Genomic DNA, 15,411 nt, shown 5'->3' on the forward strand with positions numbered 1-15,411 from the left:
TTCACGCTAGAATTTGCCCGTGAAGCGAGCATCGCGATCGCTCACAATGTTTCTTGGTACACCCCAGTGCTTCAGAATATGCTTGATGAACAACTCTACAATCTTTTCTATAGAGCACTCCTTCGAGGCTGGGATGAAGGTGGCATATTTAGATAAACGATCCACCACCACCAAGATGGAGGTAAATCCATCTACCTTCGGCAGACTAACAATAAAGTTCATGGAAATGTTTTTCCAAGGACGTTATGAAATATGTAGAGGCTCAAGGAGGCCGACAATCTTTTGATTGGTCTCCTTGTCTTGCTGACAGATGAAGCATGTTCGCACATACCCCTCCATATCGTCCCTCATCTGCAGCCAATAGTAGCTATGCTCATGAAGTGCTAAGGTCTGCTTCTGACCTGGATGACCGGCCTATAGTGTATCATGGCACTCTTTAAGCAGTTTACGGCAGAGGCTTCCCTTATGCGGCACGAAGACGCATCCCCCTTTTATCATGAGGAGGCCATCCCATAGCTAAAATTGTTGAGTCTTTCTCGCTTGCACATGAGAGACAAGGTGTTGCATCATTGTGTCTTGCTGCATACCTTCACGGATGCGGTCCAACAGTGCACCCTCCAAGTGAACTTTGAAAGGCTTCGCACGTGCAGCCGCCAATTCTGCCTTGCAACTCAAGGCATCAGCAACAACATTGGTCTTCCCCACCTTATACTCTAAAGCGAAGTTGAACTCAGTTAGGAACATTTGCCATCGATCTTGCTTGGGCGTCAGGTTCTTCTGCGTTTGAAAATACCTCATGGCGATATTGTTCGTCTTGACAACGAACTAGGCACCCATAAGGTAGTGCCTCCAAGTCTTGAGGTAGTGCACGATGGTCATCATCTCACGTTCATGCACAATATAGTGTCTCCCAACATCTTTTAACTTTCGACTCTCGTAAGCAATAAGATGTCCTTCCTTCATGATAACTCCGCCAATGGTGAAGTATAAAGCATCTATATGAACTTCAAAGGGTCTTGTGCGGTCCAGCAATCACAACACAGGTTCCCTCATCAAAGCTTTTTTCAAGCCATTGAAGGCATCTTGGCAAGCTCCTGTCCAGAGCCATACCCTATTCTTCTCTAGCAAATCCATGAGGAGTGTAACAATGAGGAAGTAGCCTTCGATGAACTGTCGATAGTAATTTGTCAAGCCAAAAAATGATCACAACTCTGGCACTTTGGTTGGCGAACACCATTCCTGGATGACTCTTATCTTCTGCCCATCCATGCGTAGCAAACCACGCCCCACAACGTGGCCAAGGAAGCTGATCTCCTCCTGTCTGAAGAGACACTTCTCTCGCTTGACACAGAGGTCATTCTCCTTCAGCACCTGAAACATTGTTCGCAAGTGCCCAACATGATCATCCATGTTATTGTTATAGATCACGATGTCATCAAGATAGACTACCATGAACTTGTCTAAGTAAGGGCAGAAAATCTTATTCATCAATATCGTGAATGTGGCTGGAGCATTAGTCAATCCGAATGGCATCGCCAAAAATTCATAGGCACCATAGTGAGTGACACAAGTTGTCTTTGGCTCATGACCATCTGCAATCCTTATCTGCCAGTAACCCGATCGCAAATCCAACTTTGAAAAGACCCGGGCATTGCCTAATTGATTAAACAAGTCCGCTATCAGTGGCAACAGATGCTTATTCTTCACCATGACTTTGTTCAACGCACGGTAATCTATACATAGCCGTTTGGAGCCATCATGTTTCACCTGAAAGAGCACAGGGGCGCCAAAGAATGCTTTTGAGGGATGAACAATGCCTACTTCTAACATCTTGTTCAGCTGCCTGCGCAGTTCTTTCAATTCAGTTGGTCCCATGCGATAAGGGACCGTAGCACAAGGCTTTGCTTTTGGGGTCAACTCAGTCCTATGGTCGACCTTGTATTTTGGCGCCAGATGCTTCAATAGTTCTAGAGGCATAACTTCTTGAAACTTCGCCAATAGTGGGGGCATGGGTCGGTGACACTGTTGCTTTAACCTTCTCTTCTTCAGCACGCACAACAACTAAGAATGTCTGCTCTCCCCGCTTGACACCCTTCTTCAGTTGCATCGTAAATAGCATTGAATTCTTGCCTTCAAGAGTGAGGCACTGCACCATGTGCGATGAGTCCAACCCCATAATTGTCAATGAGTTCACCTTCTGCAACAACATTACATTATAGCTGCGAAGAAACTCCATGCCCAAAATCATCCAAAAATCGTTCAAGCACACCACTGAGAAGTTGGCTTTGCCGACCCAACTCCCAATTTGGATAGCCATATCCCTTGCTTCACCAAGGATGGACTTGGCTACATAGTTCACTGTTTTAATGGTCCTCTACTTTTGCCCAGGCTTCAAGCCCAACCGCTCTGCCTCTTTCAGCGAGACGAAGTTATGTGTAGTCTCGGAGTCTACTATTGTCATAATAGATTTTCCATTCATAATGACTTCTAAGTACATGAGTTCTTTGTTAACTGATATGTTTTCCACTGCACATCTTCTGACCGCATTTATAGTCTGCATGGCTCCCATCCTGGGTTGCATGGCCTCAACATTACTACTTTCTGCTTGCACTGCATTGGCATGTCCGTCGTCCTTCACAAATCGCTTTGGACATTGCCTTGTGATATGGCTATCACCATAGAACCAACAAGTCACAACCTGACCTTTGTTGTCATTGTTGTATTTCTTGAAATTTTGCTTCTTTTTGAAGTAGTGTTGGGTAGATGCCTCACCCTTGTTGTTGTGTCGATCCTCTTTCTTGCCTCCCTGGTTTGGCTTCTTCCCAACCTTGGTCGATGGGGTAAACATCTTGCGTTGAGTATCCACTAGGTGCTCGACTGTCACATAAGCATCTTTCAAAGTCTCAGGATTTCTTCTTTCTACTTCGAACTGTGCCTACGGCTATAGTCCCACAATAAATCAGTTGAGTCTATCTTTATCTGGCATATTGAGCACGCTCAACATGAGCTTTTGGAATGTCCTGATATAATTTATCAAGGCTCCAGTGTATTTCAATTCTGACACCATCTGATATGCTTGACGTTGTACAGTCCATGACATAAAGTAGTTTTGTAGCTCAGTTTTGAAGGCCTCAAAAGTATCAATGATGCAATACCCACTTTCGATGTTGCTGCATTTCCTTCTCCACCAGACTATAGCATCTCAGTCAAGCAAAGTTGTTGCAGCCTTCACCCTGAGGTCTTCGGCGAGTACATTCTAAATATCTAGATAGTCTTCCATTTGGAATAGGAAATTCTCAATGACCTTGCTGTCTCTAGAACCATTAAACTTTGTTGGTCTCGGCACATCTATCTTCGATGACTTATCAACATTTTCATCATTTATAGTCACGATCTGCTGCAACGTGCGGTTATTTAACTGAAGCTCCCCTACTTCAGTCTGTAGAGTGGTTATTGTTATAGTCAGTGACGTAACCTGCCCCATTAGAAAGTTCACTTGCTCTTGCAGACTTGTTACCTCATTGTCCAGTCCTCCAAACGACTTCAATGCTCATAAAATCGATTTATCATGCGAAGTCACATCATCCACCAGTCTATTGACAGCCTTGGCCATCTGCTCATGGCCTCAAGGTGAACCCATCTCCTCGATCTCAACAACTGCCTTACCTTTGGTGTTGCACAAGTCATATTAGGGTGCCACGATGTCTTGCTCACAAATCATGGTCTGTCGGTGCGTCTCTCGACACTGACTTCGGAGTCCCTTCCCCAGTTTGAGAATAAGCTCTAGTATCACTTGTCATGGACCTATTTCTTCAATAGGTCAGTGTGGCACGATGGTCCATTCCTTACCATCGTAAGCCTATTTGGTCACTCGCTTGTCGCTACGAAAGCTTTGAGTATAGGGAGTGCAAGACAGTGAAAGAGAAAAGATAAAAAGAAATTGCAATCACTTGAAGATAATCACAACGAGGGTGAACAAATAAAGCTCAATGCATTTGTATTCATTCACTGTTTTCCTCAAGGGCATCTTACAGTTCAGATCTACGGGCTAACCCTTCAGGGTATTGATCAACCTGAACCGAGGTACAAGGGTGGCCCAGAGAAAGTTACAAGTGACTCAACACTTACATCATGACTCAAACAAAGCAAAACAAACTTTAAACACAATTGTACAAAGTAGGTCACAAGGGAACAATTTCAATCGTGTAATTAATCTGATTACAACTTGCCTCCAAAATTTAGAAAAATAAGATGTTGAACTAAAATAATCTATGGCACCATTTTTGTCATAGGCCTATTTCCTTCAATAGGCCAGCACGGCGGGACGGTTCTTTCTTACCGCCGCAAGCCTACTTATCGCTCGCTTGCCAATCGCGAAAGCTTGTAATGAGTGTGCAAGAGAGCAAGAGAGAATGGAGGGAGAAGAATTGCAATCACAAGAAACAATCACAACAAGGGTGAACAAAAGAAAGCTCACCGCATTTAATTCATTGACAATTTTTCCCGCAGGCTATTACAATTCAAGTATATAGGCTGCCCTTTCGGGGTATTGATTCACCTGAACCGGGAAACTTACATCAGACTCAACAAAAGCAAAATAGACTCTAGATGCAACTTTATAATGTAAGTCGCAAGGAAACATGCTCCCCCCTTCAAATCATGCATTGTCCTCGGTGTCATCTATTTCATGGTAAGCCCTAACTTCAGCCAGATAGCGGCTGTTCATCAAGAAAGTTGGCTCCCACGTAGGTTTTGTTGTTTTCTTCCACTACACTAGATATTTCTTCGCTTTGCTCAAGTAGTTGACCTTGTGGCGAAGGATCTGACTGAAGTGCTTCTCGGCCCGTTGTGCTGTCAGGGCCCTCTGTATGATGGGAGTGTGTTGTGGCACGCTGCATTCTGGATCTCCATTGTCTGGATGAAACTGCTTGAGGTTGCACACGTGGAACACCGAGTGCACCTTAAAATTTGGGGGCAACTCCAGCTTGTACGCTAGTTTGTCCACCATCTTTGTGATGGTGAATGGTCCTTCATACTTTCTGAGCAGTCTGTAGTGTCATCTGCGGAAGATGCATGTGCGACTTGGATATAACTTCACCAACACTTGGTCCCCAACTTGGAACCCAGCGGACCAATGATGCTTGTTCGCCCACTTCTTCATTCTCTTTGCCGCCTTGTGTAGGAATGCCTTTGTCGGTTCATTCTACACGTGCTAGTCGCAAACAAACTGATAGGCGAAGGATGGCCTTCCCTTTTCTTGTGCAGCAAAAGTGTGCGAGGTCAGTGGCTGCTGCCTGGTGGCTATCTCAAACAGGATGTGGCCTGAAGACTCGCTCTTTTGCAGATTGTAACAGAATTGTGCCACATCAAATAGATTCACCTAATTTTTTTGATTGGCTATCTCAAACGGGTTGTGGCCTGAAGACGCGCTTTTCTACAGATTATAACAGAATTGTGCCACGTCAAGGAGCTTCACCCAATTTTTTTGATTGGCACTAATAAAATGTCTAAGGTACTGCTCAAGTATCCCATTGATGCACTCTGTTTGCTCATCTGTCTGCGGATGGAAGCTTGTTGAAAACAACAAATCAGAGCCAAGTAGATGAAATACTTCATGTCAAAACTTGCCCGTGAAGCAAGCATCGCGATCACTCATAATGCTCTTTGGTATGCCCCAGTACTTCACCGCATGCTTTACAAACAACTCTGCAGTCTTCTCTACAGGACACTCCTTAGAAGCTGAGAAGAAGGTAGCATACCTTGATAAACGATCCACCACAATCAGAATAGAACTGAGGCCCTCTACCTTTGGCAGATTAACAATGAAGTCCATGGAGATACTATCCCAAGGACGTTCTAGAATTGGTAGAGGCTCAAGGAGACAGTCAACCTTCTGGTTTGTCCTCTTATCTTGCTGACATATGAGGCATGTTTGCATATACCCCTCTATGTCGTCCTATATCTGTCACCAATAGTAGCCGTGCTCAAGGAGTGCTAAGGTCCGCCCCTGACCAGGATGATCAACCCATAGTGTATCATGGCACTCCTTAAGTAGTTCTCGATGGAGGCTTTCTCACCGCAACACAAAGATGCATCCCTTTTTTGTCATGAGGAGCTCATCTTGTAACCAAAATCGCTGAGTCTTCCCTGTTTGCGCCAGAGAAATAAGGTGTTGTGATGTCGGATCCTGCTGCGTACCCTCGTGGATGCGGCTCAGCAATGTGCCCTCCAAATGCACTTTAGAAGGCTCTATGCGCATAACTGTCAATTCAGCCCTGCGACTCAAGGCATCCACCACAACATTGGTTTTTCCAACCTTGTACTCCAAGGTAAAGTCAAACTCAGCCAAAAATATTTGCCACCAAGCTTGCTTAAGCGTCAACTTCTTCTGTGTCAGAAAATAGCTCATGGCAACATTATTCGTCTTGACGATGAACTGGGCACCTAAAAGGTAGTGCCGCCAAGTCCTGAGGCAATACACTATGGTTGTCATCTCACGTTCATACACCATGTAACGCCTCTCTTCATCCTTTAACTTAATACTCTCATATACAATCAAATGACCCTCTTGTATAATAACTCCACCGATGGCAAAGTCTGAGGCATCTGTGTGGACCTCAAAGGGTTTTGAGTGATCAGACAGTCCCAACACTGGCTCCCTCACTAAGGCTTTCTTCAATCCATCAAAGCATCTTGGCACACTCTTGTCCAGAGGCATACCCGATTCTTCTTTAACAAATCAGTGAGGGGTGCAGTAATGAGGGAGTAGCCTTCGATGAAACGTCGATAGTAGTTTGTCAAACCAAGGAAAGATCACAACTCTAACACTTTGCTTGGCGGAACCCATTTCTGGATGGCCATTATCTTTTGTCCATCCATACGCAACACACCACGCCTCACAACGTGACGAAGGAAGTTGATCTCCTCCTAACAGAAGAGACATTTCTCTCATTTGAGACAAAAGTCATTCTCCTTCAGCACCTAAAATATTGTTCGCAAGTGACTGACATGTTCCTCTATGTTGCTATTGTAGATCACGATATCATCCAGGTAGACTACCGTGAACTTGTCTAAGTAAGCATAGAAGATTTGGTTCATTAAAGTCGTGAACGTAGATGAAGCATTCGTCAACCTGAATGGCATTACTAAGAATTTGTAAGCACCATAGCGGGTGACGCAAGTTGTCTTCGGCTCATCACCTTCAGCAATCCTCACCTGTTAGTAACCCGATCGCAGATCTAGCTTGGAAAAGATACGGACATTGCCTAGTTGATCAAACAAGTCTGCTATCAGTGGTAATGGGTACTTGTTCTTCACTATGACCTTGTTCAGAGCACGGTAATCTACATATAACTGTTTAGAGCCATCATGTTTCATCTGAAGTAGGACTGGAATGCCAAATGGGGCTTTCGATGGATGAATGATGCATGCATCCAACATCTCGTTCAGCTGCCTACGCAACTCTTTCAACTTAGTTGGCCCTATGCAGTATGGAACCATTGTGGGAGGCTTCGCTTTCGAGGTCAACTCAATCTTATGGTCGACCTCGCCTCTTGGTGAAAAATGCTTCGGCAATTCCGAAGGCATCACCCCCCGAAATTCCTCCAACAGTGGGGCTAGGGTCGGTGGCACTGCTGCTTGAACCTTCTCTTCTTCTGCGCGCACGACAACTAAGAATGTCTGCTCTCCACGCTTGACACTCTTTTTCAGTTGCAATGTCGATAACACTGAAGACTTTCCTTTCTGTGTAAAGCACTGCGCTGTGTGGGACAAGTCTAGCCCCATGATCGTCAACGTGTTAAACTTTGGCAACATCATAACATTCTGGCTTTGCAGAAACTCTATACCTAAAATCATCCAAGGGCACTACAGAGAAGTTGGCTTTACCGGCCCAACTCCCCACTTAGATAGCCACATCTTTTACTTCACCAAGGATGGGCTTGGCCTCAGAGTTCACTGTTCTGATGGTCCTCTGCTTTGGCCCTGACTTCAAGCCCAACCGCTCTGCCTCTTCTCGCAATCTTCTCGCAAGACGAAGTTGTGTGTGGCCCCAAAGTCTACCATTGATGAAGTAGACTTTCTATTCGTAATGACTTCGAGATACATTTGTTCTTTGCTAACTTGCATGTTCTCAACTGCGTAACTTTTAGTTGTGTTAACCGATCGCATGGCCCCATCCTTGGTTGCATGGCCTCAATATCACTGCATTCTACCTACGCAGCATTGGCATGCTTATCGTCCTTTACAAGGCACTTTGGGCACTGCCTAGCGATATGCCTATTGCCATAGAACCAGCATGTCACGATTGCACCCTTGTTAATGTTATTATACTTTGTATAGTTCTGTTTCTTATCAGATTGATGGCGTATCGATGCCTTACCTTTGTTATCGCGTCGCTTATCCTTTTTGCCTCCGTGGTTAGGCTTTTTTCCCGAACTTGGTTGATGGGGTGAAGGGCTTGCACTGAATGTCAACTAAGCGCTAGGTCGTCACGTATGCATCTTTCAAATTACTGGGGTTGCTTCTTTTCACTTTAGACTATGCCCATGGTTGAAGTCCCACAATGTACTAGTTGAGCTTTTTCTCTTCTGGCATGTTAGGCACCTCCAGCATAAACTTCTGGAACATTTTGACATATTCTTGTAATGAACCAGTATATTTAAGCTCACTGACCATCCTATAAGTCTGTCTCTGCACATTCCTCGGCATGAAGTAGTTGCGCAGCTCCATTTTGAAGCCGTCAAAGGTGGCTATTATGCATTGATCTATCTCCATGTCACTATGCTTTCTGCTTTACCACGCGATAGCATCTCTATCTAGTAGAGCTGCTGCAGCCTTAATCCTAAGATCTTCAATGATCACATTCTGAATATCCAAGTAGTCTTCTACTTGGAACAAGAAATTCTCAATGGCCTTGTTGTCACGAGAACCATTAAACTTTGTCAATTTTGGCACATCAATCCTTGATGGCCTCTCACTATTTCCCTCATTTAGGGTCACAATCCGCTGCAATATACGGTTTTTCAACTGAAGCTCTCTTACTTCAATCTACAAGTCGATCATCGTTGTCGTCAGCGAAGTGACCTAGTCCGTCAGCAAGATCACCTGCTCTTGCAGGCTCGCCACCACATTATTCAGTCCACCGAATGATTCAATTGTGCGTGAAATCGCTTCTTCGTGCGAAGTCACATCTTCCACCAGCTTGTTAACAGTTGCAGTCATCTGCTCTTGCTCCGAGGTGAACCTATCTCCTCAACTTCGACCACTGCCTTACTTTTGGTGTTACGCAAGTTTTGATAGAGCGCCATGATGTCTTGCTCATAAATCGTAGTCTGTCGATGTATCTGTCGACACCGACTCCAAAGACTTTTTTTTAGTACGAGAACGGGCTCTAGTACTACTTATCATTGGCCTATTTTCTTTAATAGGGCAGTGTGACGTGACAGTCCTTTCTTACCGTCGCAAGCTTACTTATCGCTTGTTTGCTAGTCGCAAAAGCTTGTAATCAGAAAGCAAGAGAGAATGGAGGAAAAAGAATTGCAATCACAAGAAGTAATCACAACGAGAGTGAACAAAAGAAAGTTTAACGCATTTGATTCATTCACAATTTTGTCCGCTAACTATTATAGTTCAAGTATACGGGTTGTCTCTTTGTGGTATTGATTCACCTGAACCGGATAACTTACATCAGACTCAACAAAAGCAAAACATACTCTAAACGCAATTTTACAATGTAAGTCACAAGAAAACAATTTCAATGATACAATTAATCTAATTAATTTAAGCTTTCCCCTACACCCAAATCATTTATACCACCACTGAATCCATTCAACTTTTATATAATTTACAGAACCAATCTGTCCAAATGGAGTACCAGTTCAGCGTTTCATTTTCCTTTCTTTTCTTTTTTTTCTCCTTGTCAGTGAATCTGTAAAGGGGACAACCCTCCAACAAACTGTGATGTAATAACAGAAGCTACAAACAGTGGAGATTCGCACAATTAATACCGGAATTATGCCAAGTCACTTCATGATTTACTGAAACAAAAGCCGGATATCCATAAGACTACCTATTCTCAGCACAAAACTTCCTTCCTCTGTGGCTGAGATGGTTTATTATGATGTTTTCCCTCTGAATTTTGAGAAATTAAAAAACCCCACTTTGTTAATACATAAAAAACCACGGAATCTAGCCAAGAATAGTAAAACCAACCAAACCAATCATATAGAAATCATTGATTACCGTGCTATGTAACACGTTCATAAAATTGTATAACTAGCCTGGCCAGTCTAGTCCCACTTGATCTTTAGATACAGGAAGATCAATCAATTTCTATTTTTCATTCAACACAAGACCATGTAGTTCAAGCTAAATCACAATTAACGAATATTAGTGAAGGATATGCTTAGGTGGCGCGTTGGTACTAGGTATACCACAAAGTTATGCAAAGTTGTAGAGGTGGGTCCCATCTACGCGGATCTATTGTTGAGCTTGGGTAACAAGGGTGGGTCCCATCTACGCGGATCTCTTGTTGAGCTTTAATTCCTATGGTACGTGGGACCACGCGTTGACAGCAACAGAATAAACGCGGCAGCCTCTGACCTGCAACCTCACTTGAGATGAAGGCAACCCCGTGCGGTGGGGGTATGCAAATCTCAGCGCCAGACTGCCAGGTTGTGTTCTTTACTGTAACGCGTCTACTACCAAGTGAATCATGTGAAGCACGTCATCAATGAGAGGCTGAATCAATCACTCCCCCCGATAACACCCTTCTATTTAAGGGTCGTTTGGCACACAATCCCTTCTCATCTCCACTCTCAAGTTTCACAGGTCTGTCAACAACAAACTTCTCCCTCTCTCTGAAGAAAGAGAAGAAATGGCTTTGTTTGTCAAGATTGCTCTTTTGCTTTGTTTAGTTGATGTGTGTCTCGGAGGGAGGAGGCTCACTGTTCTTGTGCAGCAACCCCCTCTTGTGCTCACCTACCACAAGGGTGCTCTGCTCCAAGGCAACCTCCCCATCAACATTGTTTGGTATGGCCAATTCACAGCCGTTCAGAGGTCTGTTGTGGGTGATTTCATTACCTCTCTCAACCAACAGGGTCAAGAGAAAAGCCCATCTGTGTCATCGTGGTGGAAGCTCACAGAGCGGTACTTGGCCAATGTAGGCAGGCCTGGTACAACCAAAGTGGTGCTCGGGAAGCAGGTGTTGGATGAGAAGTGCTCGTTGGGGAAGTCACTCAAGAGGACCCAAATCACGGGCCTGGCTGCCAAGGCTGCCACTCCCAATGGCATCACTCTTGTCCTCACATCCAAGGATGTTACAGTGGAAGGATTTTGCATGAGCAGCTGCGGCCTCCATGACTCTGCTCCTCTAACCAAAGGTCTGAAGGAGAAATTTGCCTACATTTGGGTAGGCAACTCTGAGACCCAATGCCCAGGGCAGTGTGCCTGGCCATTCCACCAGCCTCTTTATGGGCCTCAGACCCCACCACTGGTGGCACCAAATGGTGATGTGGGTGTGGATGGAATGGTCATAAACTTTGCAAGCCTGTTGGCTGGCACAGTGACCAACCCCTTTGGGAAAGGCTACTTTCAGGGACCAGCCACTGCTCCTATGGAGGCAGCATCAGCCTGTCCAGGGATATATGGTAAGAATGCATACCCAGGATATGCAGGGGAGTTGCTGGTGGATTCAAGCAGTGGTGCGAGCTACAACGCAAATGGGATCAATGGGCGTCGGTTTCTGTTGCCAGCATTGTGGGATCCTAAGACCTCCACTTGTTCGACGATTGTGTAGAGAGGCCAAAGAGTTCAGGGAGACGAAGATGCGAAGCAAGCGATAGTTTTGTACACAGCCTATAGACCTATATTCATTTGTTCATTCTTTTATCCTTTGTATACCGAGCTGCATTATATAAATTGATACTATAAATGGAGATAGACTATGCATTACCTAAACATTATGTGAACCTCTCATGGTTCTGTTTTTTAAATCTTTCTAAGCTAATCAAAAGTTTTTTCACAAATATAATCCGAATTATAAAGACTAAAAGAACCAACTTCACTGTAATCAGTTCGATAATGGTTCAATTTTGGCCTTTTAATCAGCACTGAGAACAACCAAGAGAAAGAACGTGATACCATTGCTCTCCAAGCATAGCTTACCCAGGGTCATAACCAAGTAAATTTCATCGTGTGAAAATAATGTCCTTAGCCATGTTGCAGTAAAGGAAAATCATCAGCCAGGGATTTCAATCTGGGAGGAGGATCAAAGTTTGGTCTTGATACCTCTAGGCGTTTCAAGATTATATATATATATAAAAAATATTGTTTCAGTCTTCGTCCCCAGATTGTTTATGAGATAATAATGAAATAAACTGTTTTGTTTGCTGGAATATGTCTTTAGTGTTTTTTGAGCCGACACCCCCACTATAAAAAGAGGCTATGCGCACCCAACACTTATTTTGAATTTAAAATATCGAGTTATCATGGTCATCTCTGGATAATACTTTTTTTATTTTGAAACTGTCGATAAACAAGGCCCTTGAAATTCAGGAAATTACAGTAACATGTTACATGATCAAACGCTACTATATTTAAAGTGCAAAGGTGAAGAAGAGGTTGGATTTCATTGGGTCTTGATACTCATATTAAACATGGTGGGATGCATTTGATATTTTTTCTTTGCTTTTAGTATATGGGTCCGTTTGATTGAATGAAAAAAGTTGTTCAAGTATATAATTGTATCAAGTGAAGTCTTTCTATTTCATACTCAACAAACCACATAAGCATGTCACGAAAAAAAGTGCAATTTCAGATTACTTTTCCCAATAAAACATCAAGAGTGGTTTGAAAAATTGACTCGAGACAAAACTCTGAGAAGAATTTCTCCTAAGAAAAACTTCGGAGGCGTAGCCTTTACGACTTACAGCTTGCCTCCAAAATTTAGAAAAATAAGATGCTGAACTGAAACAATCTATGTCCCCATCCCAATGGTGCAATTAATCTAATTAATTTAAGCTTTCCCCCACACCCAAATCGTTTATAGCACCACTAAATGCATTCAACTTTTATATAATTTACAGAACCAATCTGTCCAAATGGAGTACCAGTTCACCGTTTCATTTTCCTTTCTTTTCTGCTTTTTCTCCTTGTCAGTGAATCTGTAAAGGGGACAACCCTGCAAAAAACTATGATGTATAAAAACAGAAGCTACAAACAGTGGACATTTGCACAATTAATACAAGGATTATGCCAAGCCTCTTCATGATTTGCTGAAACAAAAGCCGGATATCCATAAGACTACCTATTCTCAGCACAAAGCTTCCTTCCTCTGTGGCTGAGATGGTTTATTATGATGTTTCCCCTCTGAATTTTGAGAAATTAAAAAACCCCACTTTGTTATTACATAAAAAACCACGGAATCTAGCCAAGAATAGTAAAACCAATCATATAGAAATTATTGATTACGGTGCTATGTAACACGTCCATAAAATTGTATAACTAGCCTGGCTAGTCTAGTCCCACTTGATCTTTAGATACAGGAAGATCAATCAATTTCTATTTTGCATTCAACACAAGACCATGTAGTTCAAGCTAAATCACAATTAACGAATATTAGTGAAGGATATGCTTAGGTGGCGCGTTGGTACTAGGTATACCACAAAGTTATGCAAAGTTGTAGAGGTGGGTCCCATCTACGCGGATCTATTGTTGAGCTTGGGTAACAAGGGTGGGTCCCATCTACGCGGATCTCTTGTTGAGCTTTAATTCCTATGGTACGTGGGACCACGCGTTGACAGCAACAGAATAAACGCGGCAGCCTCTGACCTGCAACCTCACTTGAGATGAAGGCAACCCCGTGCGGTGGGGGTATGCAAATCTCAGCGCCAGACTGCCAGGTTGTGTTCTTTACTGTAACGCGTCTACTACCAAGTGAATCATGTGAAGCACGTCATCAATGAGAGGCTGAATCAATCACTCCCCCCGATAACACCCTTCTATTTAAGGGTCGTTTGGCACACAATCCCTTCTCATCTCCACTCTCAAGTTTCACAGGTCTGTCAACAACAAACTTCTCCCTCTCTCTGAAGAAAGAGAAGAAATGGCTTTGTTTGTCAAGATTGCTCTTTTGCTTTGTTTAGTTGATGTGTGTCTCGGAGGGAGGAGGCTCACTGTTCTTGTGCAGCAACCCCCTCTTGTGCTCACCTACCACAAGGGTGCTCTGCTCCAAGGCAACCTCCCCATCAACATTGTTTGGTATGGCCAATTCACAGCCGTTCAGAGGTCCGTTCTGGGTGATTTCATTACCTCTCTCAACCAACAGGGTCAAGAGAAAAGCCCATCTGTGTCATCCTGGTGGAAGCTCACAGAGGGGTACTTGGCCAAGGTAGGCAAGCCTGGTACAACCAAAGTGGTGCTCGGGAAGCAGGTGTTGGATGAGAAGTGCTCGTTGGGGAAGTCACTCAAGAGGACCCAAATCACGGGCCTGGCTGCCAAGGCTGCCACTCCCAATGGCATCACTCTTGTCCTCACATCCAAGGATGTTACAGTGGAAGGATTTTGCATGAGCAGCTGCGGCCTCCATGACTCTGCTCCTCTAACCAAAGGTCTGAAGGAGAAATTTGCCTACATTTGGGTAGGCAACTCTGAGACCCAATGCCCAGGGCAGTGTGCCTGGCCATTCCACCAGCCTCTTTATGGGCCTCAGACCCCACCACTGGTGGCACCAAATGGTGATGCGGGTGTGGATGGAATGGTCATAAACATTGCAAGCCTGTTGGCTGGTACAGTGACCAACCCCTTTGGGAATGGCTATTTTCTGGGACCATCTGCTGCTCCTTTGGAGGCTGCATCAGCCTGCCCAGGAATATTTGGAAAGAATGCATACCCTGGGTATGCAGGGGAGTTGCTGGTTGATACAAGCAGTGGTGCAAGCTACAATGCAAACGGCATCAATGGGCGCCAGTATCTACTGCCTGCTATGTGGGATCCTAAGACTTCTAGTTGTACAGCTCTTGTTTAGAGATTTAGAGTAAGCAGCCCTTATGATAAGCACTGTATATAAGTTACGCTAACCTGCTTTGATACTTTTTTGGCATTGTTTCAGATTCTGTAATCTGCAGTTGCAGATATTCTTAAATAATACTGAGTAATAATAGATCATGAGATTCTTTCTATGCATTTGGCTATTCTAATGAAAACAGATATTCAGAGATCTTCATAATCGTGTGAAATTGATCCAAATCAAAGAGGGGATCATGAATCTGCCGTCTATAGTACGCTAAATGAAAATTAACTAAAATTCCGTGAAATATCCCGAAACAAAATAACTAAACTCTTCAAAAGTTCTCTCTATTCTTCTCTATTCACAGATGAATATTTCCGATAAATTTTAATTTTAAATGTAGA

At 43.7% G+C, this 15,411-nt stretch overlaps 2 protein-coding genes across 2 annotated transcripts; both read left to right on the forward strand.

Moving 5' to 3' along the window:
* The first annotated feature begins 10,773 nt into the window (after positions 1–10,773).
* On the forward strand, positions 10,774–11,958 carry LOC149846700 (protein PHOSPHATE-INDUCED 1-like). Its single transcript, XM_089996506.1, has one exon. It carries the CDS (start codon positions 10,877–10,879, stop codon positions 11,795–11,797), a length of 921 nt encoding a protein of 306 aa, XP_089852632.1. The 5' UTR covers positions 10,774–10,876; the 3' UTR covers positions 11,798–11,958.
* A 2,055-nt stretch (positions 11,959–14,013) lies between these two features.
* Positions 14,014–15,177, forward strand: LOC149846701 (protein PHOSPHATE-INDUCED 1-like). Its single transcript, XM_089996507.1, has one exon. It carries the CDS (start codon positions 14,105–14,107, stop codon positions 15,023–15,025), a length of 921 nt encoding a protein of 306 aa, XP_089852633.1. The 5' UTR covers positions 14,014–14,104; the 3' UTR covers positions 15,026–15,177.
* The last annotated feature ends 234 nt before the right edge of the window (positions 15,178–15,411 follow it).

Source organism: Nuphar pumila, chromosome 2 (genome assembly GCF_984573655.1).
Source record: "Nuphar pumila chromosome 2, dmNupPumi1.hap1.1, whole genome shotgun sequence".
NCBI classification, from domain to species: Eukaryota; Viridiplantae; Streptophyta; class Magnoliopsida; order Nymphaeales; family Nymphaeaceae; genus Nuphar; species Nuphar pumila.

What these genes read in the sequence shown, in the direction of transcription:
- LOC149846701 (XM_089996507.1), top strand. Translation starts at nt 14,105, where the DNA reads ATGGCTTTGTTTGTCAAGATTGCTCTTTTGCTTTGTTTAGTTGATGTG.
- LOC149846700 (XM_089996506.1), top strand. Translation starts at nt 10,877, where the DNA reads ATGGCTTTGTTTGTCAAGATTGCTCTTTTGCTTTGTTTAGTTGATGTG.